Below are 27,398 nucleotides of genomic sequence, written 5' to 3' on the forward strand. Positions count from 1 at the left end.
TCCCCAAACAGGAGTCGCTGCTCTGACCCTTCCCCTGGGTCTCCCTGGATAAGCCACAGGTTTCTCACACTCCATGTATCCCACCCCAACCTGCTCTTTCTCAAAGCCTGGAGCTCAGTTAGTAGCAATATCATCTTCTGGATCTCCAGCCTCACCTTGGAAGTGGCCCTAGACTTCTTTCCTTCCCTTACTACCATATCCTCTCAGCCACCAAAGCCTGATAATTTCCTCTTCAAGGCATTTCATGGCTCCTGTTAAGGCTCTCATCATCTCTCTCCTATACTCCCTCTCCAATCCTGTACTTCCTTCAAGCATCCATTTGTTTACTGAACAAATGTTTATTGAATGCCGGTCCTGAGCTGCAAACAAGATAGAAAAGGTCTCTGCCTTAAGGAGTCTATTGCAGTGGAGGAAGCCAGGGGACAAACAATAGAGCAAAATTGTAACACAGCATGAATAAACATTAAGAAAACAGTAAACTATTATATAAAAAAAAGTTCTAAAAAAATAGCAGAGGGATGGGTCCGGTGCTGTGGCATAGCAGGTAAGGTCGCTGTCTGCAGTGCCAGCATCCCATATGGGTGCTGGTTCGAGTACTGGCTGCTCCACTTCCGATCCAACTCTCTGCTATGGCCTGGGAAAGCAGTAGAAGATGGCTGAAGTCCTTGGGCCCCTGCACCCATGTAGGAGACCCGGAAGAAGCTCCTGGCTCCTGGCTTCGGTTCTGCGTGGCTCCGGCCATTACAGTCAACTGGGGAGCGAACCAGCGGATAGAAGACCTCTCTCTGCCTCTGCTTCTGCCTCTCTGTAACTCTGCCTCTCAAATAAATAAATAAATCTAACAAAAAAATAGTGGAGGGAGTCTTTAAATAGTAAGGAAAGACTTCTCTGAGATCATCTTGGAGATGAGCCTGTCATATGAAGAATCAGGAACGAAGCAAATGCAAAGGTCTTGAGGTAGGAGAAGGGAAAGAAAGTATGGCAGAAGACAAGCTGGAGGAGTGAGCAGTGGCACACGCTCCAGGGACTTTAGATGTTGGTAGAAATTGGAGTTACAGTCTGGAAGAAACAGGCAGCACTGTGGGAACCACTGAGGAACTTTCAGCAGTGGAATATGCAATTCAATGTGCCTCTGAACAACAGCTCATAGTGTGACAAAGTTTATCTCTAGGGGATAATGAGTTACTTTCATTCTTTTCTTCATGCATTTCTGTATTTTCCAAGATTTCTTCAATGACCATGTAATACTTTAACTTTTTTTTTTTTTTTAATTTCTTTGAAAGGGAGAGGTGGGGGAAGAGAGAGAGAGAATGAATCTCCCATGTACTTGTTCACTCCCCAAATGCCTGCAACAGCCAGGGCTGGGTCAGGACAAAGCTAGGAGCTGGGAACTCAATCCAGTTCTCCCATATGGGTAGCAGGAACCCAATTATTTGAGCCATCACTACTGCCTCCCAGGCTGCACGTTAGCAGGAAGCTGGAATCAGAAGCAGAGCTGACTCCAATCCAAGCACTGTGAAATGGCACATGGGTGTTCCAAGTGATGTCTTAACTGCTATGCTACTTGCCTGCCTTAAGCATGTATTACTTTTAGGATTAAAAAAGATCATGCAAAAAGAAAAAGAAAGGTAGTTGGAGGTGGTACAAAGGACTACAGAAGGCAGAATGATTGGTGGTGAGATGCTCACAGCCAAGGTTTGATTACCATAGAAATGGATGAAGGGGGAAGCTGACAGTAAAAAGGGGGCAACCTATGGGATTCGGTGGAAGATTAATGGTAGGCAGGAGTCAAGCTGACCACTGGGCTTCATCTTGAGCAACTGACCAATAGATGGTGACTGAACCCAACGGCACGGGGGCGAGCACAGGCATGGGACAGAATATGAAGGGAACAGTGTCCCAGAAGACGAGAGGCCCCAAGAGCCAGCACTGGAAAATGACTCCCCAGAGGAAAGCATTTAGACGTGAGGGACAGCTGCGGCTGCCACACTGTCTCTCCACCTCCCCTTCCCCGTCCTCCATCCTCCTTTTCTCAAGACAAAAGGGCTTCCTTTATCTGCCTACAGGTGCACCACAGAGGAGCCCAAGTGTCCGCAATTTCATTAACCAAGAGAAGGTACTGAAAACAAAACAGCACAGCAGGAACCCAGAGGTCCTTTGTACCAGGCCACAGGCTGTTCCGTGGGCCCACCTGTCCCCTCTAAAATCCATTAACTCCTTCTCTAAACTGCCTGCACCTCTCCCTCCTTTCCAGCTGCCCTGCGATGGGGGTAAACCTCAGCCACCTGGGCCTGAGTCCTGTGTTTTATGTGGCTCCTGTGCTTACACAAGTTAAATGCATTTTGCTTTTCTCTCCTGCGGACCTACCCAGTGACAGCTGGTTTCAGCGGACCCAGTTAGCGAGCCTTCAGAGCGAAGGTCTGACCCTCCCCTCTGTCAGGTGACTAAGCAGAGGTAAGGGAGTGGCAATTTGCTCCAAGCACTGTCTATGGAGAGGAAGGAACCTTAGGGTGGTAACCAGAAGGGCTGTAGGACTGGGGTGACTTTTGGCTGAGAGAAGTGAAGTACAAATGCTTGAGAGTAGCTGGGCGGAGGCAGGGTGGCGCGCGAGGTCCCAGAGATGGGATGAAGGAGATCACACACGGATGTGGGACTACTCAGGAGAACGGGCATCTTCATTCTCCCAGGGTGGGAGTGAGGGCGAGGCAGCAGGACACACACGGAGATTCCTTTGGAGGCTCCTGGTGGGAAGGGGAAGAAAGCCTTGGTTGTTGTTGTTGTTGTTTTGTTTTTTTTTTTTTAAGATTTATTTGAAAGGTAAAGCAATGGAGAGACAGATCTGCTGGTTGACTGCCCATATGCCTTGGCAGCAGCCAGGAGCCAGAGACCCCATGTGGGTCTCCCACATTGGTGGCAGGGACTAGGGTACTTGGGTCCTGAGGATATTAGGAGGAAACTAGATCTGAAGCAGAGTAGCCAGGATTGAGTTCCTGGCTCCTGGTTTCAGCCCAGCCCAACCCCAGCCATTGCAGGCAACTGGGAAGTGAATCAGCAAATGCAGTTCTCTCTCTCTGCCTCTCAAATACTTTAAAAAAAAAATCCAAATAACTTTAAAAATGTGTAAAATTTTCATATCAGAAATTAAAACAAAGAAAATACTTTAAAAATACTTAGTCACTTAAAACAATCAATATATTACCTAGAAACAAATGTTTTTAAGAAAAATAACTTTTTTAACTATTTTTTTTTGACAGGCAGAGTGGATAGTGAGAGAGAGACAGAGAGAAAGGTCTTCCTTTTTGCCGCTGGTTCACCCTCCAATGGCCGTTGCGGCTGGCGCTTCGTGCTGATCCGAAGCCAGGAGCCAGTTGCTTATCCTGGTCTCCCATGGGGTGCAGGACCCAAGCACTTGGGCCATCCTCCACTGCACTCCCGGGCCATAGCAGAGAGCTGGCCTGGAAGAGGGGCAACCAGGACAGAATCCGGCGCCCCAACCGGGACTAGAACCCGGTGTGCCGGCGCCACAAGGCAGAGGATTAGCCTGTTGAACCACGGCGCCGTCAAGAAAAATAACTTTTTAAAAAAAGGTCAAAGTGTCATTGTTTTACAATGACAATTAAGAGATTACAAATCTCTTAAAGTTCGCCAAACTGAAGACAGCTGGATTCTCTTATCTGCTTCTGCAGTCTGTGGAGGTATATTTGCTAGAATTCTGGAAATCCTAGCACCTCACATGCCCCTGGAAAGGATCTTGGGGACCCTGAGCCACACTTTGTAGACCATTCCTTGAAGCTTTCTTCTAACTCTTAAATAATTCATTTATTCACTCACTCATTCAGTACATCCCAGAGACAGAAATGAATCATGTGGTTATTGCCTTGCGGGAGTCTGAGAGAATAAATGAAAACAAACTAAACAGTATGAGTGAGCACAGAGGAGGAAGGTAGGAAGTTGCCAGTGTGTGTAAGAGAAACAGGAAAGGCTTACATGAGCACAGGGAATTTCAATTATGGCTTGAACTTCCTATGCTTCCTTTAAGCAAAAGAGCATGTGCAAAGGCCCAGAGGCGAGTCACTGTATACAAGAAGCAGGCATGGGGTGCACTAGCAGAAGGAAATGTCAGTATGCTGGAAAGCATGTTAAACCTTATATGGGGCGGGGCGAGGGAGGGGGGCAGCACTGTGGTATAGCGGGCAAAGCCACTGCCTACAATGCCGGCATTCCCAATGGGCATTGGTTCACGTCCCAGCTGCTCCACTTCCAACCTAGCTCCCTACTAATGGCCTGGGAAAAGCAACCGAAAATGGCCCAAGTGCTTGGGCCCCTGCCACCACTTGGGAGAGCAGGATGAAGCTCCTGGCTTTAGCCTGAACCAGGCCTGGTCATTGCAGCCATCTGGGAAGTGAATCAGAGGATGTTCTCTCCCTCTCTTTCAAATAAATAAGTAAATCTTAAAAAAAAAAAACAAAAAAAAAACATAAAACTGTACATGGGAAGTTAAATTTTAGCTCATAGGCCACAGAGAATGGGGTGACAACCGCTTGCTTTTCTTTTCTTAGATATTTTTAAATTTTATTTTAAAATATTCCTGAAGTATAATTCACACAGAAAATGCACACTCTTAGGGGGACGGTTCTGAGTTTTGGCGAACATCCCAGTAATGTAAGCAATACCACAATCAAGATGTAGAATATTCTCATGCCACAAAGTTCTCGACTCAATCTAGTGCCCCCACACAGATAACCATTGATCTGATTTATCCCCATGGTTTTATTTATTTATTTTTTTACTATGTAATGATAATATACCACAGGAAGCTGCAGAGAGTTGCACTCTCCCTGTGGTAACATCTTACAAAACTCTGGGAACTAGCAAGTCTAAGAAATTGACAGCAGTACAACACTGTCAGCTAGATCGGAGACCTCACATTGCATCAATGTTTACATGCCTTAGCTTGTTTTACAGAACACAGAGAATGGAACTGGGCCATGGTATGGAAGGAGGTTGGCAGGTATCAGTTACTGAGGTAGAAGGTGGAGTGAGAAGAAGGAACTAGAGGTAGATGTTTCTGGAATGGAATATAAATCATCTGGATTTATATTTCAGCAAGAGGTAGATTGAAAGGCCTGAATCTAAGTGAATGAAGGTCGTGAAAACCCAGAATAACCATAAAATTCCCACTTAAACAGGAAGACAATTCTGGATTGACCTGGATTGAATTCCTGCCTCTGGTCCCCACCCAGCCCAGTCATTCAGGGAGTGAACCAGCAGAAGGGAGCTTGCTCTCAAAAAAATTAATTTTTTTAAAAAAAGATCTGATACTCCCTTGGGGTTTAGACAGTTACACTTGTATCTGCTTCCTTTAACAACCCAAATTAAACGTCTGCACTTATTCTTCTCTGCTCCAGAACTTCACCTGACTACATTATCGATAATGCCTTATTCTTGATGTATTTACAGACATCCCATCATCATAGTCACAGAGACTATGGCTCCCATGTGACTGACACACAGGGCTTAGCCAGGCATCAGCACTGGGTGAGCCTTCAGCACTGCTCCCTCTTTTCCATGACTCCATTCATGACCAGGCTGGGTGTCCCATAACAGCCGCATTGGAATGAATTTAGGCAAAAGCTCCGTACATGTGATGGAAATGAGGTCTGCAGCAGTTCATGCAAAATGTGTCCTGTGAAAAAAACTCTGCACAGATTTCAACTTCTGCACCAAAATAAACTCATCTTTAATTCCATTTTTCAATGAAAATTCTGAAGCTCTCATATTTCTAGGGGCCATGCCTTTACTTAAATCCAAGTGTACTGATCATTGGTTTCTACGAAATGCAGGCCCTTGGGGACATCTGAGTGACCCAATAATACCTGCTTTCTTAAGATTAACTTAAATATCTTTTTCTATTAGGTATTATCTTAAAATCAGATTCAATGAAAGTCGGTTTTTCCTGTGTCCGGTGCTAGATATTTTATATACATTTGAGACTTAATCCTCCAAATATCTCAACACCAGTTGTTATGCCCATTATAAAGATAAGGATGTCAAAGCACAGAGCGGTTAAGTCATTTGTCCAAGGTGACAAAGCCAGTGAAGGGTGGCCAGGGTAACAGTAACCCCAAAGCAGGCTGTACCTCAGCACCCAATTCCAGATTTAGCCTAGGAATACAGCTTTACGTCATGCAAAAACCCAGAGCAACTTCAAATAGAAAAGGACACATTAAAATAACCACCAATATCAACCAGGTAAACAAAAGCAGACGGAGGCTCGGCAAGGTTAAATAACTTGTCCAAGGTTACACGGAGATCAGAAACAGAATTGCACGTCCGGCCTCGCCTCCCGAGCTACCACGTGGTACGAGGCCGTGTAAGTTATCCGTTGAATTTAAAATGCGTGAAAACAAAGTTGGCAATAGGAAGGTACAAATGTTAAAGACAGATAACACAGTGAGGCAGTCCACCGGCAGGAAACGAACAAACAAAAAAATAACCGCCAACTTGTCAATGAAGTGCCTTCCCGGCGAGCCGCGGCGCTGGAGCCAACTTTGCGCGGGCCCCGCCGGCGCCGAGTCGGTTTCTGAGGAGCCGGTGTCGGAGACACGGCCCGGCCCGGCCGCGACCCGAGCCCGCCGCCGCCTAAGAAACACACACGCGTTCCCAGACGGTCCGCGGCCGGCGCGGCAGCCATGCGCCCGGGGACGGGCAGCTCGCCGCCCGCAGTCCGCCCTCGTCCAGGCACCGGGCGGGGTTGGGGCCGGCGGGCCGGCAGACGCCGCCCGGGCGAGCAGCCGGGTGCCGGCCGCGGGGCATTTCCTCTTCCTCCCTGCGCGCCGCGTCGCGCGGCGGCGGCGGCGGCAGCCAGGCCGAGGCTGCGCTCGGGCGCCCGATCACGGCCTGCCGGCGAGCGCGGGCAAAGCGCCGCGCCGCCCCCGCCGCGCCCGCCGGCCGCGGGGCCTCCGGGCAGCTGGGCCCGGCGCGGGCAGCGAGAGGCGGGGCCGGCGTGCGGGCGGCGGAAGAAGGCGGAGGAGGAGGAAGAGGAGGAGGAGGAGGAGGAGGAGGAGGCGGCGGCCGGGAGCCGGGGGAGAGGGGCGGGGGGGGGGGTGGGCCGGGGGAGGGGAGGAGCGGGATTTGCGGAGCGCCGCGCCGCTGCCGGGAGCCGGCGGGCCCGAGAGTGACCGAGTCACGGCGGGCGCCGGCGGAGCCGCGGCGTCGGACCCGCCTCCTGGAGGAGCTCAGCCCCGGCCAGGCCCGGCCCCATTCCCACCCCGCGCCGCCTCCCCGCCGCCGCCGCCGCCGCCGCCGCCGCCGCGGGAGCGCTCCCCTGCCCACCCCGCCCCCGCGGCCGAGCCCGGGAGTCGAGTGGGAGTCGGCCGGCCGGCGCGGGCAGCGCCGGGACCCCGCGGGGGACACTGCAGCCGGAGCCCGGGAGGGGCCGCGCCGCCACCGTCTGAACTAGGATGTCCCGACATGAAGGTGAGAGGAGCCCCCGCCCCCACCCCACCGCCCGGGCTTCGGCCTACCCCGCCCGGGCCGGGCGCCGCGCAGGGCGGCCGGGGAGCGACGGAGACTTCGGCCGGGCCCGAGCCGGGCCCGAGGCTCCGGGTCCAGGAGCGAGCGAAGGCGGAGAGTCGCGCCGCCGCCGCCGCCACGGCTGTGGTCGCGGCCCTGAGCTGGGCCTGGTGCCGGAGGCGGGGCGGCCGGGGCGGCCGGAGGGTTTGCACTGTCATGGGGCGGGGGAGGGGGAGGGGAGGCAGCGGGGCCCGTTACCGGCGGGAGCCGGGCCCTCGGGACTGATACCGGACGCCCAGGCCCGCCCGGCCGGCCCCGGAGCCGCGGGCCCTGGCGCGGCCTAGCGCTCCCGCCGCCCCGGAAGGGCCCGGCGCGGTCGCAGAGCCGGGCCGCGGGCGGCGGCAGGAGGCAGGGAAGCGGACCCGGGACCCAGCAGGCGCGTCCGGTCGCCGGGAGACGAGCGCCCGCGGGGCGGGCGGGAAGACACTGCGGCCGGGGGACGGGAAGCCCTCGCCGCCTGGAGCCCGCCCCGGCCTCGCGGCTAGGCCTCGGCGCGTCCCTGGGCTCGGGTAACCAAGTTCCCGGGGCGGATCCGGCCCGGCCGCGGCTAGCAAACTCCCTGCTCAGTCACCGCGCCGGAGCGGGACTTGCTCCCCGTCGGCTCCGGGGCCCTCGCCGGCGTGCGCTGCCAACCAGACCCGGCTTGGGTAAAGGACCGTGGGGAGGTCTGTGAATGGTCCGGGGGCTGCTCTGTACTTTGCTGTACGATTTAAAAACACGGCTAGGGGAAAGCTGTAAATAAGCAGGCAGCTCTAGTATAGCCCAGTCCTAGGGCACAAAGAGAGAAACGTGTAGGGCCGATGTATAGATGTGAGCTGGTAAAAAAAATAAGTTAACTTCCATTCACTGCCATATGGTTGAGAAAAGGGGAGGGGGTTGTGCTCTCTTTGTTTCGCTACTACAGGTTCTTAAATAAGACGTGTTTGAGAGACTTGGCGAAAAGTTTACCCTGGTAAGGTTAATGCAGGGTTGTAGAAGTGGCTTGTAAGTGTTGTACACTCTGAATTTTAAAAATCTGCATAGGTGATGCAGGAGTGGAGAAAGTTAAGTGAGTCAGCTCAGTTAGTATGTGCTTCACGCGGTGGGAAAGGTATTCATTCTTAGGGAAAAACAGACCCTGGAATTTCAAGGTTGAAAGTCTCAGATTGATTAACATTATATTTGGAGCAAGTTTCAAGATTTGCATCACTAATTGTGACGTTGAGAAGGATTCTGTATTTTAAAAGTTACAGAACTAGTAAGAAATCACACTCTGAACACAGCATTAACTGTCCAAGGGTGGGGCATTTTGAAATAGTAAGGTATTTCTCCTTGAAAGAAATAGAGAACTACTTGGAAGCTATGCCTGTTTCTCCATTTTATCTACTCAATGGAAATGTATCCCCTAGTTCTGTAATTTCGGAAAGTTGTGATTAAAGTTATAGTTAAGCTTCATTTAGGGCTATTAAAGTTTGTCTTAGACTGTAGTTGTGTGTACGTTGACCACCTTCAAGACAAAATGAAAGTGAGCAATGGCTGCAGGCTCCCTTACTCATAAGCACTGGGAGAGTTAAAATTACAGAATTATAACCATGGAAAGAGTGCTTGAGCCCTTCCTCCTTGCTGTAAAAACATCCAGAAAGTTGCAAGCTGAGTATTCCAGCTGAATGCAGTCTGGGAAGAGGATCCCTTCGCCCTCAGCGCTCTGTTAGAGTCATTAACATCCCCTACTTGGGACATTTTCAGAAGAAACATACATCTTGTAATTTAAATCCTTTTACCCCTATTTGGTCCTGTGGAAAAGCATGTAATTACAATGCTCATGTTGCCTTTTAGGTACTTGATTATTACTGAAGCCCAGCGCAGTAAGAGCACAAGAGTCTGGTAACTTATATTAATGCCAAGTGTTTCTGAAAAAGAAGCGTTCATCAGTTCCTCTGTTGAAGACGCACAGTAACAGTGTTTGACGAGTGATTGTCTCTTAAGGGTCTGGGGTATGGCATAAAACAGGAATGGCAGGGTGATGAATCACATTTAATTTATCAGATAGGTGTTTTGTGGAATATTACTTTAGACTGCTGTTATTTTCATCAGTAGGATGCTGTTATCAGTTCTTTTTTCACTTTTTTTCTTCCTTGGGCCAACTAATCCCATTTCTTTAAGCGTTGCTTTGGTAGTGTGGTTTTAGAACCCTTCTCACCTTCTCTGTAGGGCTTACCTCCTTTCAGTAAGGTGACCAGAACTGGATGTGGCAGTTTGGTAGAAGGTCCGAACTGTGTGGCCTGTAAGGTTGTGCTTGTATCATGCTTCCTTTTCAGGACCTTCTGTAAGCAAGTAATTTGTTACTTTGTGACCACTCTAATGAATTGCAGTATATCATATGATTGTTATTAGTGCTGTAATTTTGGGTGGTACAGCCCCAAGATGGACAGGACACCTGTTGCATTTAGAGACTCAACCTTATGAAGCAGTGGACCACCTCTGAGAAAGGAGATCCAACTAGGAACATAGGGAAATGCTCTAGCTCAGGGGTCAGCGTAGCGTACTTTCCCTGTCATGGGCCAGGTGGTAAGCACCGTGGGCTTGGTGAGCTGTAAGAGGTGACTGTGCCTTTGTGGTGTGAGAGCCGCTGTAAGACAGAATGTCATCAAATGAGTGCGGCCTCCTTCACACAGTTAAAAACAGTATTTATGAGCCCTCACATCTGAATTTCATGTACTTTTTCATATGTCATGATTCTTCATTTGTTTCCCCCTCCATCATTTAAAAGTGTAAAGATCATTCTTAGCCTGCAGGCAGTACAAAAACTAATGCTGGCCATATTAGGCCCGAGGGCTGTAGTTTGCCTACTTTGGCTCTCGAGAGCTTGAGAGAATCATTGGAATTGGAACTTTTAGGTGCAGAAGTAGCCACTCTGCTTGGTGCTCCATCCTTTCCTTTAGCTGTTCAGAGCCGAGCCCATGGGCTGAACGAACTCTTCTCTGTGGTTTCCAGCAACAAGTAATTGTTCCAATCTTAAGATCCAAGTAATTATTCCTCAGAGTGAGGAACAGCTCTCCGCTGTCCAGACCCTGAGTGGAGATGGCAATACTGTACATCAGTTAACTGCCCTGCTAGTCTGGTATGGCTTTGCCAGCTAGAATTCCACAGCTTCTTTGATTTGCTTTGTGATATGCCTGTCATGTTAATATTTTACAAACGCTAATGCTCAGTCACTTTGTGTTCATACCACCAGTGTCTAGTTCTGGGTCACCCATGGCAAAACCAGTGGTTTTCTATTTTATTTGTATATTTTTTAAAATGTCAAACCACCATGCTTTTTTTTTTTTTTTTTTTTTTTTTTAAGATTTATTTGAAAGAGGTACAGAGAGAGAGAAACAGAGAAAGAGATCTTCGACTTGATGTTTCACTCTCCAGATGGCAGCATGTACTAGGGCTGGGACAGGCTAAAGCCAGGAGCTTTATCTGGAACTCCCACATGGGTGCAGGGGTCCAAAGACTGGGGCTGTCGTCCACTGCTTTCCCAGGTGCATTTGCAGGGAGCTGGATTGGAAGTGGAGCAGCCACAACTCGAACTGCCGCCCTTATGGGATGCTGGCTGCACTCGCAGCAGTTTAACCCACCCCCCACAGCAGCAGCTCTCCTACTTTCTTTTAAATACATTTCTAATATAAGTATGTTATTCATAGCTTAAGACCCATTCTATATAGCTTTACAGATTTAAGAAAAAACTCATCAAGTCATTGAATGTTTATGAAATTAACTTATGAATCTTCTTGCATGAATTGGTGCATAATTGATGACCTGAAGTTACCAATTGATAAGTTACCTCCTTCAGTCATTCAGCCTTTCCTCAGTCGCTACTATGTATAAGGCACTGTGGCGGGTACAGGGAACACAGGGAGTACTGAATGAGACAGGGCTCCTCACGTGAGCTGCTTGAGGAAGATGCATTTGCATACATCTTTTACAGCACAAAGTGAGATGTACTGTAAGGAAGTGACAAGCAAAATGATGACCAAATAATTACCAACTTTTTTCTTACTAATTTTGCACAGCGATCCTAACACTTTTCCTGAGTACCTTCTTAACTCTTTCTGACCCCTGTTGATCTTAAGTAAAATTCTTTGAGACCTCAAATAGAGTACTTACCTTTACCTGATTTATAATTCCCCAGCATTTGTAGGTTTTCACATGTAGAAATGGTAGTGGATAAATGGATAGGTGGTGTATGCTTGGTCTAAATTTAGATGCCTCTGAAGCTGTTAATTTTCAAAATGTAAAGTACAAGACTGTATAAGTCATTAATCTGGTTAATCCCTACATTTTTTGTTTATTTTTTTAAATTGACAAAAAGTATGTATATTTATCATGAATAGTATGATGTTTTTGAAGTACATATAGAAAAATGGTAGTCCTCAGATTTTGAAAACTGTTGTACTCTCAGTAAATTTTAATTTTCTCTTCTCAAAAAATGCTCTCTGACACTAAGGACACTTACTTGAACAATTCCAGAATGAATTGCAATAATTTTGTTTTCAGTACTTGGAGACGGAGAAGCACATGATTTTTAATATGCCTTTTGCAAAGTAACAGAAGTAACTTCTGTAGCAAAGTAAATTGATTCCCACTGACAAGATCTTTACCATCATGTCCTCTTAAAATTTATTTTACTTTAATCTGTTAAAAGATTATGTCATTTGGGGCTGGCACTGTGGCATACTGGGTAAAGCCTCTGCCTGCAATGCCGGCATCCTATGGGGGCGCCGGTTTGAGTCCTGGCTGCTCCACTTCCTGTCCAGCTCTCTGCTGTGGCCTGGGAAAGCAGTAGAAGATGGTTCAAGTCCGTGGGCCCCTTGCACTCGTGTGGGAGACCCACAAGAAGCTCCTGGCTTCGAATCGGCACAGCTCTGGCCACCGCGGCCATTGGGGGAGTAAACCAGTTGATAGAAGACCTCTCTATCTCTGCCTCTGCCTTTCAAATAATAAAATAAATCTTTTTTAAAAATTATGACATTCTTAATAAATCATGAATTACATTTACCTTGACTTTGAATAAAGGATCGGTGAGAATGTAAATTTAGAGGGAAATACATCATATTTTAAGTTTTTGATTTTTTTGAAGGTTTATTTATTTACTTATTTGAAAGGCAGAGATACAGAGAGAAAAGGGGGGAGAGAGAGAGATCTTCTGTCTGCTGGTTCACTCCCCCAAATGGCCGCAATGGCCGGGGCTGGGCCAGGCTGAAGCCTGGAGCTGGATGGTGCTTCTGAGTCTCCCAAGTGGGTACAGGGACCCAAGGACTTAGGCCATCCTCTTGTGCTTTTCCAGGCCATTAGTGGGGTACTGTATGGGAAGTAGAGCAGCCAGGACTGGAACCTGTGCCCATATGGGATGCTGGCACTGCAAGTGGAGGCTTAACTTTGTATACCACAGTGCCAGCCCTAAGGTCTTTGATTCCATGATTTCATATAAAGTTCATTTTGAAGTCTGTTTTCCTCTGTTTTGACATTTGTGCTTAAATCAAAATGCAGTAAAATACAAGTTTCTTGTTTTAGGTTGGGAATGTAATTGGGGAGAAATTCCTTTTAGTTTTAGAGGTTTTTTGTTTGTTTGTTTGTTTTAAAGATTTACTTGAAAGGCAGAACTAGATAGAGGGGGTGGGGGTAGAGACAGAGAGATCTTCTGTTGGCTGATTCACTCTCCAAATGGCCTCAGTGGCCTGGGCTGGACCAGACTTAAACCAGGAGCTTCCTCTGGGGCTCCTGTGGTTCAGGGGCCATCTTGCACTGTTTTCCCAGGCACATTAGCAGGGAACCGAATTGGAAGTAAAGCTGCTGGGACTTGAACAGGTGCCCACATGGGATGCTGGCATTATGGTAGGTGGTGGCTTTACCTGCTATACCACAACACTGGCCTTGTGGTTTTAAAACTTTAAGGTATATCAGCAGCAATCTTGTTTAAAGTTAGTAAACTTTTTCACAGTTGAAACTTAAGCATCTTATATGAAATGGTCAAACAGATCCCTTAAATTTGACTTGCAACCTTTTAAAAAGATCCATAAATTTACAGATCATAGATCAACTTTTAAAACATCAGCTTTATAATAACTACAATATATATTAGCCCAGATTTTAAAAAGATTTTTCATTTTATTTGAAATGCAGAGAAAGAGCTTCCATCCACTGGATTATTTCTCAAAAGCCCAAAAAGTCAGGGCTGTGCCAGGTGTCTTCTGGGAGTCCAGAAGACAATCCAGATCTCCCATGTAGGACCAAAATGCTGGAGCCATCACCTGCTACCTCCAGGGGTGCACATTAGCAGGAACCTGGAATGTAAGGATACAGTTACTTGAATCCAGCTACTCTGACACAGGATGTGGGTGTCCCAAGCAACTTTTAATTTTTTTTAAGATTTATTTATTTATTTGAAAGTCAGATTTACAGAGAGAGGAGAGGCAGAGAGAGAGAAGTCTTTCATCCGCTGGTTCACTCCCCAGTTGGCCGCAACGGCTGGAGCTGTGCTGATCCAAAACCACGAGCTTCTTCCGGGTCTCCTACGCGGGTGGAGGGGCCCGAGGTTTTGGGCAATCCTCCACTGCTTTCCCAGGCCATAGCAGAGAGCTGGATTGGAAGTGGAGCAGCCGGGACTTGAACAGGAGCCCATATGGGATGCCAGCACTGCTGGCAGTGGCTTAACCCGCTGTGGCACAGTGCCAGCTCCCCCAAACAACTTCTTAGCTGTTGTGCCAAATAACCACCCTCAATATTATTTTTAAACTAGTGGTTCCAAAGTTGTTTTTAGTAAAAGTTCCAGTATCATTGAATTGTCCTAGAAGTAATTTTTTTGTTAAATTTTAAATATTACTATAGAGCTGCTTTGATGAGTATGGACTCTGGGGAAACATTCACAGGAGTTGACAGTAGAACACTTTTTAAAAAGATTTATTTATTTATTTTAAAAGTTACAGAGATGGGGAGAGAAGGGGGAGGAGGGAGAGAGATGTCTTCATCTGCTGGTTCACTCCCCAAGATGGTCGCACTGGCCAGGGCTGGGCCAGGCCGAAGACAAGAGCATATGAGTCTCCCATGTGGGTGCAGGAGCCCAAGCACTTGGGCCATCCTCCACTACTTTCCCAGGCCATTAGCAGTTAGCTGGATTGGAAGTGGAGCAGCCAGGACACAAACCAGCGCCCATGTGGGATGCCAGCAATGCAGGTGGTGGCTTTACCCACTATACCATAATGCTGGCACCAAAAGTAAAACGGTTTTCATAAGATAAAGCATTTTCTTATGTGTATATAGAAACTTCATTTTATATTTTATTGTTGTGCAGAGGGCCTTGATTTTTTTTTCTTTCGTTAAAATGATGAGCTATTTCTTTTTAGTCACTAAAATAAAAAAGTTGATGAGGGGCCAGTGCCGTGGCTGAGCCTCTGCCTTCAGTGCCAGCATACCACATGGGCACTGATTCGTGTCCTGGCTGCTCCTCTTCCCGTCTAGCTCTCTGCTATGGCCTGGGAAAGCAATAAAAGTCCAAGTGTTTGGGCTCCTGCAACCACATGAGAGACCCAGAAGAAGCTCCTGGCTTCAGATCGGCCCATCTCTTGCCATTGCGGCCATTTGGGAAATGAACCACCAGATGGAAGACCTTTCTGTCTCTCCCTCACTGTGTAACTCTACCTCTCAAATAAATAAATAAAATCTTTTTTTTTTAAAGATTTTAATTATTTATTCTAAAGTCAGAGTTACACAGAGAGAGAAGGAGAGGCAGAGAGAGAGAGAGGTCTTCCATCCGCTGGTTCACTCCCCAATTGGCTGCAATGGCTGGAGCTGCGCTGATCCGAAGCCAGGAGCTTCTTCCGGGTCTCCCACGTGGGTGCAGGGGCCCAAGGACTTGGGCCATCTTCTGCTTTCCCAGACCATAGCAGAGAGCTGATCAGAACAGGTGCCCATATGGGATGCCAGCACTTCAGGCCAGGGCGTTAACCTGCTGTGCCACAGCGCCAGCCCCATCACAGCATTTTTTAAATGTAGTTTTTACATGTTAGTCATGCCCTAATTCATGTTGGAGATGTGGGATGAAGAAGACAATTTCTAAAGGAATATCTAGATTACATAGGAAGACAGTGAGTGGTTAGGAAAAGACTGGGTAATCTTAGGATTGTAAGGATAAGAAGCCAGGCAGGTGTTGGCAGAGGGAAAACAGGCAAGGTGGGTGTGAAGCTTGGAAATGGTCTTTAACTACACAGTGTCCAAAATGGAAAACCTACTTCTCAAGCCTGATGGAATGCCCTGATAGCTGGCTACCAGGAGGGGAGGCTGGAGCTTCAGTGAAATGAACAAGAAATGAATTGCCTGGTTGGACACCTTCACAGTGCCATCCCTCCTCCCTCCCTCATGGGCTTCTCCCTCCTCATGGGCTTCCATAGCCGCTGCCTATGAGATTGTTTTTAGTTGTCTTTCTAGATTGTAGCAAAGCAGAGTTTGGGGCCTAGCAATTCATGTACACCATCAGTTGGTTGTGTCTCTTCCACAGTGCCAGCAGACTTTGCCAATAACCACAAGGAGTATGGGGGGAAAGCATGGGTGGATCCCTGTGAATCCATTCTGCTGCTAGAAAGAAACAGCAGATCACAAGGGTGAGTCATTGCGTCCATTTCAACTAGAAGGGATGGACCAGAAAGTGGATAAAGCCTCTTGACATGATGACTTTCAGATTTGTACATTATCCTCTGTCAAATTGGGCGGGGGAGAGCTGCTTTATCTTCCTGGAACTCCATGCCCATGTCATGAGCTTCAACTTGTTTGTTTGTATATAGTAAGAGGATTTTCATTAAGAGAGTCACATTTTAGAGTGCCAAGTTGCTGAGTTAACTGTTAGAACAGTCACAGGTATATTTTACTGTGATTTTATTTGTTGGTTATGACCTTTTATTTTTCCTTTCCACTCAGAAAGTTGTGTGTCCCTCCAGCATCACTCCTGCCTTGTTCTCCCAGCTGTTATTGTTTACTTGTCTGCCTTCCCAATAGGATAGCTGAGTGACAGGTACTGTGTTACACTTACCTTTGTACCTGCCACCTAACTTAGTGTCTGACCTGTGGGAGGGTGATTGTTAGATATGTTAATACCTGTCTAGAAAAAAAAGGTGAGACTGGAAAATTCTCTCCTTTGTTTTTTATCTGGTGAAGCTAGTCAAAAGGGAGGGGATTTTGGGAAAGAAGACTTGGAACTCTCAAAGATCTATGAGGGAGGCCGGCGCCGCGGCTCACTAGGCTAATCCTCCGCCTTGCGGCACTGGCACACTGGGTTCTAGTCCCAGTCGGGGCACTGATCCTGTCCCGGTTGCCCCTCTTCCAGGCCAGCTCTCTGCTGTGGCCAGGGAGTGCAGTGGAGGATGGCCCAAGTCCTTGGGCCCTGCACCCCATGGGAGACCAGGATTAGCACCTGGCTCCTGCCATCGGATCAGCGCGGTGCGCCGGCCGCAGCGCGCCTACCGCGGCAGCCATTGGAGGGTGAACCAACGGCAAAAGGAAGACCTTTCTGTCTGTCTCTCTCTCACTGTCCACTCTGTCTGTAAAAAAAAAAAAAAAAAAAAAAAGATCTATGAGGGGTGACTAAGCTATATAGATCAAAAATAACTTAGGGGAGCTGACCCCTCGTGGAATATCTTGGGTCCAAAAGGAGAGTACTCTTTTGTTCTATTACTGGCTCTGATCTCAGAACTCACCCTAGGTTCTGCTTATTTTATTTATTTATTTATTTATTTATTTATTTATTTTTGACAGAGTGGACAGTGAGAGAGAAAGAAAGGTCTTCCTTTCCGTTGGTTCACCCCCCAAATGGCTGCTACGGCTGACGTGCTGCACCGATCTGAAGCCAGAAGCCAGGTGCTTCCTCGTGGTCTCCCATGTGGGTGCAGGGCCCAAGCACTTGGGCCATCCTCACTGCCTTCCTGGGCCACAGCAGAGAGCTGGCTTGGAAGAGTAGCAACCAGGACAGGATCCAGCACCCCAACTGGAACTAGAACCCGGGGTGCCGGCCCCACAGGCGGAGGATTCGCCTAGTGAGCCGTGGCGCTGGCCATAGGTTCTGCTTATTAATTGAGTTTTTTGGTTTATTCAGTATGCACCACTCAAAGTCATTTCCAGTGCTTGTCACAAGTTGTTGACCCTTGCTGGAGGATGATAATATTCAGTGGGTTTGGAACGTGTGTTTGAAAATCAAATTCCTTTCTGTAGCATAGGCTGTGACTCTTTGCCAGTCTGGTGGAATTAGTGCTTGGAGTTTCTGTTTCACAACAGGGTAATTAAATCATGTGAGTATTTTGATGTTTTGGCAGTATTTGTATATGCACCTTCCCCCCTCCCACTTTGAGCTTATTTTCCTTTACATTCCATGCCCAGCAATACATTTCTTTCCTTAACAATATTGCCCTTCAACTACAATGTCACGCTGAAATCTTAATACACATCTGTATGTGTAAAAGTACATTCACGAAGATTCATAACAAGTTTGTAATTATCTTTTTTAAAAAATATTTATTTATTTATTTATTTGAAAGACAGAATTACAGAAAAAGGTAGATATTGGGGGGGGGGGGGTCTTCCATCCACTGGTTCACTCCCCAGATGGCTGCAGTGGCCAGAGCTGCGTTGATCCGAAACCAGGAGCCAAGAGTTTCCTCTGGGTCTGCCACACGGATGCAAGGGCCAAAGGTCTTGGACTGTCTTCTGCTGCTTTCGCAGGCAATAGCAGAGAGCTGGATCAGAAGCGGAGCAGCTGGGTCTCAAACCGGTGCCCATGTGGGATGCCAGCACTACAGGCAGCTGTTTTACCTACACAGTGCTGGCCCCTGTAATTATCTTTTGATGCCTAGAAAACAGCCCAGAAGATTAAATGTTTAATTTTGTGTTAAGTATAGTTTTCGTATTATAGGGTTTTGTGAAGTCTTAATGGTTATATAGTTAACAGCTGGAGTGAGTAGCGAGACTCTACTACTTTTAATTCTTGGACCACCTGAATTCTCCTTTACTGCCCTTTGGTTGTAGATATTTGGCAGGGCAAGCAAATGATAAGTATTCTAGGTTAGGAGTTAAGGTCAGTGAAGTTAAAGCAGGCAGGGATTATATAAAAATGTACCTTGTTTTGTAGGAATGAAGTATATGTTGGGAGCTGCAAATGGTTGGGTAATAGTGGGGAACTACATGGAAAGGAACTAGGTAGTTTTCATTTTCAGAGAGCTTGATGTTCAGCCTTATTAACACTTTTGGAGGGGGCCAGCGCTGTTGTGCAGCAGGTTAAAGCCCTGGCCTGAAGTGCTAGCATCCCATATGGGTGCTGGTTCTAGTCCCGACTGCTCCTCTTCCGATCCAGCTCTCTGCTATGGTCTGGGAAAGCAGAAGATGGCCCAAGTCCTTGGACCCCTGCACCCATGTGGGAGACCCAGAAGAAGCTCCTGGCTTCTGACTTCGGATTGGCACAGCTCTGGCCTTTGCAGCCATCTGGGGAGTGAACTAGCAGATGGAAGACCTCTCTCTGTAGCTCTTTCAAATAAATAAAATAAATCTTTAAAAAAAAAATCACTGTTGGGGATTCTTTTTTTTTTTTCTTAATTTTTTTATTTATTTGAAAGGCAATATGATATAGAGGAAGGGAGGGGAACAGAGAGAGAGAATAGCTGTCTGCTGGTTCACTCCCCAAATGGCCGCAACAGCCCAGGTTGGGCCAGGTCAAAGGAGGAGCCAGAAACTTCAAGTCTTTCATGTAGATGACAGGAACTCAAGTACTTGGACCATCATCTGCTGCCTCTTGGTGCATTAGCAGGAAGCTGGATTGGAAGCATGGAGTAACTGGGGCTCAACTTGGCGCTCTGATACGAACAAGGTGCAGGTGACCCAAGCAGTGACTTAACCCACCTATACAGTTCATTGCAATTTGAAATAAATGTGAACTGTGCAGTGTGCTTGTTTGTGGTTGTAGATATGCACATACATGATGGTGGAAGAGGTAGGATGAATTTTCCCTTCCCTAGGAAATATGGTCATTAAAACCTTAAGTGACAGTGGATGACCCCAAAAGGGTGGGATCAAGGATCTTCACTCCATGTGAGACTTACTGTAGATCTTTACATTCCTTCATTGCTCCAGATCATTTCCTACAAGCTTTTTTAAAGCCATCTCATCAGAGTTAATCTACCTGCAGAATTGGGATGAACATTGCTATACAATAACAATGTAATGTAAGCTATGTAATGTAATTTTAAAGTCTGTGGTAGCCATGTTTTAAAAAATTAAAAGGAAGTGAAATTAGTTTTAGTAATTTAGTAACTTAACCCAGTATATCCAAAATATCATTTCAGTTTGTAACATAAGAATTGTTAATGAGATTTTTTTTCACTAACAAAGTTTTAAGTCTGGTGTGCATTTTATATACTCAGCATGTTTTAAATTAGATGCTAAGTTTTCATGAGAAATACCTGATCTTAGCTGGAAAACATCTTTAGACTTGTGGGTTAAGGATCTGCTAGTTCATCTTTTCATCGTATGTTGCATGTTTTTGTTGGTACATTTTGATACAGTATTGCCTTCTATTCACTACTATTTTGGATTTCTGCTTCTATTCTCTCCCCAAGAACCTACTTTTTATGTTACTTTTTCATCTTGTTTTTTAAACCTATTTTAGCAAGAAATAATCATTACCATATAGCAATTATAAACAGCTACTCATGTATTTAAATTTTAATCCCTTTATGGGTGGTTCAGGTTGGAAGAGTAAGTAATGTCTTTGGGGTGAATTCAGTGTGAGTTTGTAAGTATTCTAAAGTCTCCTGCTCCATCATTTGAATTAAGTGTAACCAGTCAGGTGCAAGTTGTATGGTAAGTTCAGAGGGCAGTTGGGCGTTCTACCTGGTGGAGATAGAACTTTCATCATTTGAATAAACTGACCTCCAGGCTTGGTAGTTTATTGTAGGTGTATTTGATCTCTATTATTTATCCTGAGAAGGTCCTTGACATGTAGCAATAGAAAAGCAGATGGTGATGATTCTAATTTAAATAAATTTTAAGAAAACTGATTTATGGGCCGGTACTGTGGCATAGCATGTAAAGCCGCCACCTGCAGTGCCAGCATCCCATATGGGTGCCGGTTCAAGTCCCAGCTGCTCTGCTTCTGATCCAACTCTCTGCTATGGTCTGGGAAAGCAGTGGAAGATGGCCCAAGTCTTTGTGCCCCTACACTAGTGTGGGAGACCCAGAAGAAGCGCTCCTGCTTTGGATTGGCGCAGTTCTGCCGTTGTGGCCTTTTGGGGGAGTGAACCAGTGGATGGAAGCCTCCCTCCTACCCTCTCTCCTTCTCCCTCCCCCCATTCCCTCTCCATTTCACTTTCCCTGACTCACTCCCTCTCTCCCTCCCCCTTCTCCTTCCTCCTGCCTCTCTTCCCTTCTCCCTCCCTCCCTCTCACTGTCTGTAATTCTTATCTCAAATAAATAAATAAAATCTTGAAAAAAAAATAGAGGCCTTTGGGGGCAAGCATTTGGCATAGCAGTTAAGATGCCACCTGGAACACCCACGTCCTTTATCAGAGTGCCTAGTTTGAGTCCCAGCTCTTCTTTTAATTCCAGCCTCCTGGTACTGTGCACCCTGGGAGGCAGCAGTAATCCCTGCCACCCACATGGGAGACCTAGTTTGAGTTCCAGGTTCCTGGCTGTGGCCCGCCCAGCCTTGGTGTTGCACACATTTGGGGAGTGAACTGGAAGATCTCTGCCTGCTTGCCTCTCTCTGCCTTTTGATTAAAAAAAAGAAAGAAAAGAGTAAGTGGTTATTAAGAGGAAACATGGTAAGGTCATTCAATAGGATAAGTATCACAGCAGTAAGAGAATAAAATGAAATAGGTAAAATAAGGAAGGAATGCAAGTGAATAAAGAATATAAATATTGGGACTGCTGCCTGCAACACTGGTTGCAATGCTGGTATCCCATGTGGGCACCAGTTCAGATCCCAGCTGCTGTGTTTCCGGTCTGGCTCCCTGCTAGTAGCCTGGGAAGTGCTTGGGCCCCTGCACCCACCAAGGAGGCCTGGAGGAGGCTCCTGACTTTTGGCTTTGGACCAGGCCAGCTCCGGCCATTTGGATGGAGGAGCTCGCGCTCTCTCTCTCTCTCTCTCGCACTTTCTCTCTCTCTCTCTCGCACTTTCTCTGTGTGGCTCTACCTTTCAAATAAATAAGTCTTTAAAAAATATAAATATTAACATGCACAGAGAAGAGCACAAAAGACACTGAAATTCAGCATGCACATGCCCTTATGCATCCACACACACAGGAGGCAAATTAGAGGCCTGGGTCTAGTGTTTTCTCCGTTTGTTTTACCTAAGCAACAGTTCCATTGGACAGTCATGTTTTATGGTTCTGTTTCGGTCCCCACTAGCCAAGTCATTGGAGCATCCCTGGAGCGATTTAAAAACAAAAACAAACAAACAAAAAAATGCTAGAACTATAGATGGGTACTCTTACAGAGTATTTCCCTAATTGTGGTCCCAGGACCAGCAGTGTGAGTATGATCTGGAACCTACTAGAAATGCAGATTCTTTGATCCCCATTGAGTTGGAATTTCTCTGTTAAACCCATATCGGACCAAAGGTATTTATGTTTAAGATGGTTATTGCTGGTGACTAGAACACTGATGCTGAAAGGGCCAGTTACCAAATTGGCCTTAGCCTCATGCTTCTTGAGCACGTGGGATTGTCACCCAAGGAAGGAACAGAAGCACATACTCCCCACTCCAGTCTAGTACTATTCATTCACTGTATATTTTTATTGAATGCATACTTGGGGTCAGGTACTCTTTTGGCCACAGGGACACCATCATGAACAAAACAGAGAAAGTTCCTATCCTTGTGATACTGACATTGTAGTAGGAAGGATGTATACCATGAGTTGGCAAGCTCTGGTTCATGACTGCTTCCTGTTTGTTTTTATTTTACTTGAGAGGCAAATAGAGAACTCTGATCTGTAAGTTTACTCCCCACATGCCTTTGTTGGCCAGGGGTGGGCCCGGCTGGGAGCTGGGGACTCAATCCAGGTCTCCCTTATGGGTGGCAGGAACCCAATCACTTGAGCCATCACCATTGCCTCTCAGGGTCTGCTTTAGCAGGAAACTGGGCATCACTTTGCTGGAACCAGGTAGCAAACCCAGGCACTCAGATGTGAGACTTGAGTGTCTTAATCCCTAGACTAACTGTCCATCCCTACTGCCCATTTTTGCAAATAAAGTGTTATTCACAGGTACATCATTCATTTAAGCTGCTTTTGTGCTACAGTGGTAGAAAACAGAATGCTGAATAAATTTACCACCGGGCTCTTTACGGAATCCTTGGGATAGTCTGTTAAAGATTATGTGATAGCATGTTAGAAGATGACAAGCACTGTTAAAACCCATAAAGCAGTGTCAGGGAATAGTCGGTGGGGCTAGACAGACAGGGTGGTCAGGGAAGGCCTATGTAGAGATGTGATATTTAAAGAAAAACCTGAATTAAGTGAAGGATATTTAAAGGAGAAGGATATACTTATTTAAAGGAGAGAGGACATGGTAAGTGCTGAGGCCTAAAGCTTGGAACGTTCTGGGAACAGCAGAGGCCGTGTGGCTAGAGGACAGTGATTCAGGTAGAAAGGGATAGGAAATGAAATTGGCATAGTTGTGGCCAGCTCATGCACTCCTGTGTAATGAATCCTGCATCAAGGGCAGTTTAACTGTGAGTCACACATTTCAGAAGCCCTGCTTCTATGAGGAGTCTTTTTGGCCAAACAGATGGCAAAAGCTGGAAAGTAAATACCCGTGTTGTGTTCGAAACATCTGTAAGAAACATTTCTTTACAAACTTTCCCCTGCATCCTTCACTCTCATTTTCCTCAGCCCCATCTATCTCTGTTCTCTGTTTAGCTCATGTTTCCTGGATGGTGTGGATTTTTGGTGGAGAACAGATCTCCCTGGTTTGAGTGTTAAACCCTTCAGCCTAGAAATGGAGTCATCTAAATTAGAAACTTTCACATTTTAGAAAAATATAACATGCAGAAATATATGATCTGTTAGTTGTGTGTGTAATTAAATGAGAGTTTTACCAGATACTTCTATTTTTATTTTGAAGGAGTTACTTTGTTTTCTGTTTAATTAGAAAAATTATGGCCGGTGCCGTGGCTCACTTGGTTAATCCTCTGCCTGTGGCGCCGGCATCCCATATGGGTACCAGGTACTAGTCCCAGTTGCTCCTCTTCCAGTCCAGCTCTCTGCTGTGGCCCGGGAGGGCAGTGGAGGATGGCCCAGGTGATTGGGCCCCTGCATCCGCATGGGTGACCAGGAAGAAGCTCCTGGCTCCTGGCTCCAGATGGGCACAGCGCCGACCATGGCGGCTATTTGGGGGGTGAACCAACAGAGGGAAGACCTTTCTCTCTGTCTCTCTCTCATTGTATATAACTCTACCTGTCAAATTAAAAAAAGAAAAAGAAAAATTAGTGGAGTGGGCATTTGCCTAGTGGTTAAGACACTGCTTGGGATGCCCTCATCCCATATAGAATGCCTGTGTTTGAGTCCTGAAACATTTTTTAAAAGAAACAAATGGAGCCAGCATTGTGAGGCAGCAGTTAAAGCCACCACTTGAGATGCCAGCATCCCAAATAGGCATTGGTTTATGTCCCCACTGCTCCACTTTCAATCTGGCTCTCTTCTAATGGCTTGGGAAAAGCAACAGAAGGTGGCCCAAGTGCTTGGGCCCCCTGCACCCACTAGGAGACCAGGATAAAGCCCCTGGCTTTGGCCTGGCTCGGCCCTGGCGGTTGCAGCCATCTGGGAATGAACCAGCGGGTGGAAGCTTGTTCTCTTTGCTCTCCCTCCCTCTGTAGCTCTACCTTTCAAGTAAATAAAAAAATCTTAAAAAAAAAAAAAAAAAGAAATTAAACAATTACTGGTTGTTACCTTTTGGATTGTTTTCACATTCTATTCATGGCTTGTGACCTGCTATTTGGAAACCACTGGCCTAGGCTATCTAACCTAAAACTTTGAGTGCTCAGGTGCAAGATATTGTGATAGATGCTAAGTTACATAGACAATTCCAAATTGTTTCTCTTGGAGAGTATAGCTGAAGCAGGAAGATCTAAGTATGTAAAATAAAACAGCTTAAGTGTAACTAGAGCAGTAAAAAGTGTCAATTACTGCAAGTTCCTTGGTGTTGACAAGTAAAACAAGGTGCTATTTGGGTGTCAGAGAAGGCATTTCCAAAAGGGTGTCATTTAAACTTAAGACGTGAAGGAATACTGTGTTTTTTTTTTTTATTTTTTTTTTTTATTTTTTTTTTTTATTTTTTTATTTTTGACAGGCAGAGTGGACAGTGAGAGAGAGAGACAGAGAGAAAGGTCTTCCTTTTGCCGTTGGTTCACCCTCTAATGGCTGCCGCGGTAGCGCGCTGCGGCCGGCGCACCGCGCTGTTCCGATGGCAGGAGCCAGGTGCTTCTCCTGGTCTCCCATGGGGTGCAGGACCCAAGGACTTGGGCCATCCTCCACTGCACTCCCTGGCCACAGCAGAGAGCTGGCCTGGAAGAGGGGCAACCGGGACAGAATCGGTGCCCCGACCGGGACTAGAACCCGGTGTGCCGGCGCCGCAAGGCGGAGGATTAGCCTGTTGAGCCACGGCGCCGGCCGGAATACTGTGTTTTTATAGTAAGAGTTGGGGTGGAGGTATCTAGCCAGTGAGAGAAAGGTTGGAGGAAAGGGCAGAGCTAAGAAAACACGAAGTGTGTTGGAGGGAGGTGGGCAGGTCAGCACTGAGGAGCCCACATTTTCTGGAACAGAAACTTACGTAGTGAGGTATGTTAGCAAGATTGACCAGTTTACCTTAAGTAAGGTTCTGAGTAGGGAATGGCACAAGGACTCACTTGTTTTGACTTCATATTTATTGCTGGAAGTCTGTTTTCTCATCTGTGAAAGAGGTCTGTGTAACCTCTCTTGTAGGGTGATTGTGGAGATGAAATGCCAGTGCATGGAAGGTTTCAAAGGTAGATAAAGCATGGCATAAATATAAGGTGATGGCATTTTATTATGGGAGATCAGATTAGAGATAGAGGTTGGCCAGGGTACATAACTGAAGGAATTTGATTGACATGCTAAGGTCAGTCCTGTCATTTTTCTGCATAAAAGGGGACTTTAGAAAATGATGGAAAATAGAGTTATAATATGAATTTTCCATGAACTTTTTGAGGTTGGCTTGTATTACAGGATGGGGGCAAAGCGGTGCATCAAACATTTTGAAGCAAAGAAAGGGCACATTGAAATATGTGTTTTAGGAAGATGTATGTGGTAGTATGTGAGGGATTGATCAGAGGCTTTTTGCTAGAATGAGCTTGGAATAAACAGGATCTGAATTAGTCAGTGACAGTAAGAACAGAGGAGAAAAAGATGACTTAGGGTCTAAGTCTCATTGCAGGACAGTCCAGTCAGGGTGCTGGAATAGCACATTCTTGTATAAATTAGGAAGACAGGAGAAAGAGTGACTTTCAGCTTCTGATATTTTGAATTTAAGTTGATGGTAGGCCATTATATACAAATCAAAAGTTGGGAAGTACTACACTGAGTTCAGGAAAGAGAAATCAGCATTAAATATAAGAATTTTAGGGCGAGTGTTAACACGCAAGGGGTTAAGCCACTGCCCATGATACTGGATCCCAGATCAGAGTGCAAGTTTGAGTCCCAGCTGTTCCACTTCCAGTCCAGAGCCCTGCTAATGGGCCTGCATGAACAGCAGAAGGTGGCCCAAATATTTGGGCCACAGCACCCACGTAGGAGGCCCAGATGGAGTTCATGACTCCTGGCTTTGGCCTGGCCTGGCCCACCCCAACCATCAGAGCCATTTGGAGAGTGAAGCAACCAGTGGAGATTGCTTTCTCTCTGTCTCTGCCTCTCAAATAAATAAATTAAATATATTTTAAAATATATTTTTGAAGATTTTTTTTTCATTTATTTGAGAGGCAGACTTACAGAGACTGAGAGAGCAGTCTTCCATACACTGGTTCACTCTCCAAATGGCCACAATGGCCAGAGCTGGGCCAATCCAAAGCCAGGAGCCAGGTGCTTCTTCCAGGTCTCTCATGTGGGTACAGGGACCCAAGGATTTGGGCCATCTTCTACTGCTTTCCTAGGCCATTAGCAAGGAGCTAGATTGGAAGTGGAACAGCTGAGACTCAAACTTGCACCCGTGTGGGATGCTGGCACTGCAGGCAGAGTCTTAACTTACTGTGCCACAATGCATGCCCCTAAAATTTTTTTTTTTTTTTAAAGAATGTTATCACCTTCTGCATTGCTACTTGAGGATTGGCTAGATTCCTTCCTAAGGAAGGAAGGATAGAGAAGGAAGAAGGAATTCATATTTAGGAGCAGAGGACAGGCAAGGAGTCAGGGTAGAAGTTAGAGAGCTAAGAGGAAGAATCATGATTGTATGTTGACCTGGACACTCTTCTATAGTAGTACCTGACGTGCAAGTATTGACTTACTGGCCTGTCTTCTCCCTAAAGTGTAGGTTTCTTGGGAATAGAGTTGGGGGCGGAGTAGATGAACAGGCAGAATGGGGAGAAACTACTGTTAACCAATCATCTGCTATATTAGTAGTAATGTTTATTGAGTACTTACTCTATGCCAGACACTGTTCTCAGCATTTCACATGTACCAACTTATTTAATTCTCATAGTAGTTCTGTAAGATATATAGGTGTATAGATATAAAATCCAAGTTTTAATGATGAGGAAATTTATATACTGGTAAGTTAAGAACCTTGCTGAAGATGACAGAGTATGTGAGAGAGGAAAT

General features: G+C 46.4%; 1 protein-coding gene across 2 annotated transcripts in view; it reads left to right on the plus strand.

Moving 5' to 3' along the window:
- The first annotated feature begins 7,372 nt into the window (after positions 1 to 7,372).
- The window catches only part of KCMF1 (potassium channel modulatory factor 1), an 87,666-nt gene continuing 67,640 nt past the window's right edge, over positions 7,373 to 27,398 (plus strand). The window contains exon 1 of one of the 2 annotated variants that reach the window (XM_062209749.1): positions 7,373 to 7,479. In XM_062209749.1, the coding sequence (XP_062065733.1) occupies positions 7,464 to 7,479 (16 nt within the window). In that variant the 5' untranslated portion in view covers positions 7,373 to 7,463. Of the gene's footprint in view, positions 7,480 to 8,221; positions 8,241 to 27,398 lie in introns of those variants that run through there. The other variant, XM_062209750.1, reaches the window with a different exon arrangement.

Source organism: Lepus europaeus, chromosome 13 (assembly GCF_033115175.1).
Source record: "Lepus europaeus isolate LE1 chromosome 13, mLepTim1.pri, whole genome shotgun sequence".
Classification (NCBI taxonomy): domain Eukaryota; kingdom Metazoa; phylum Chordata; class Mammalia; order Lagomorpha; family Leporidae; genus Lepus; species Lepus europaeus.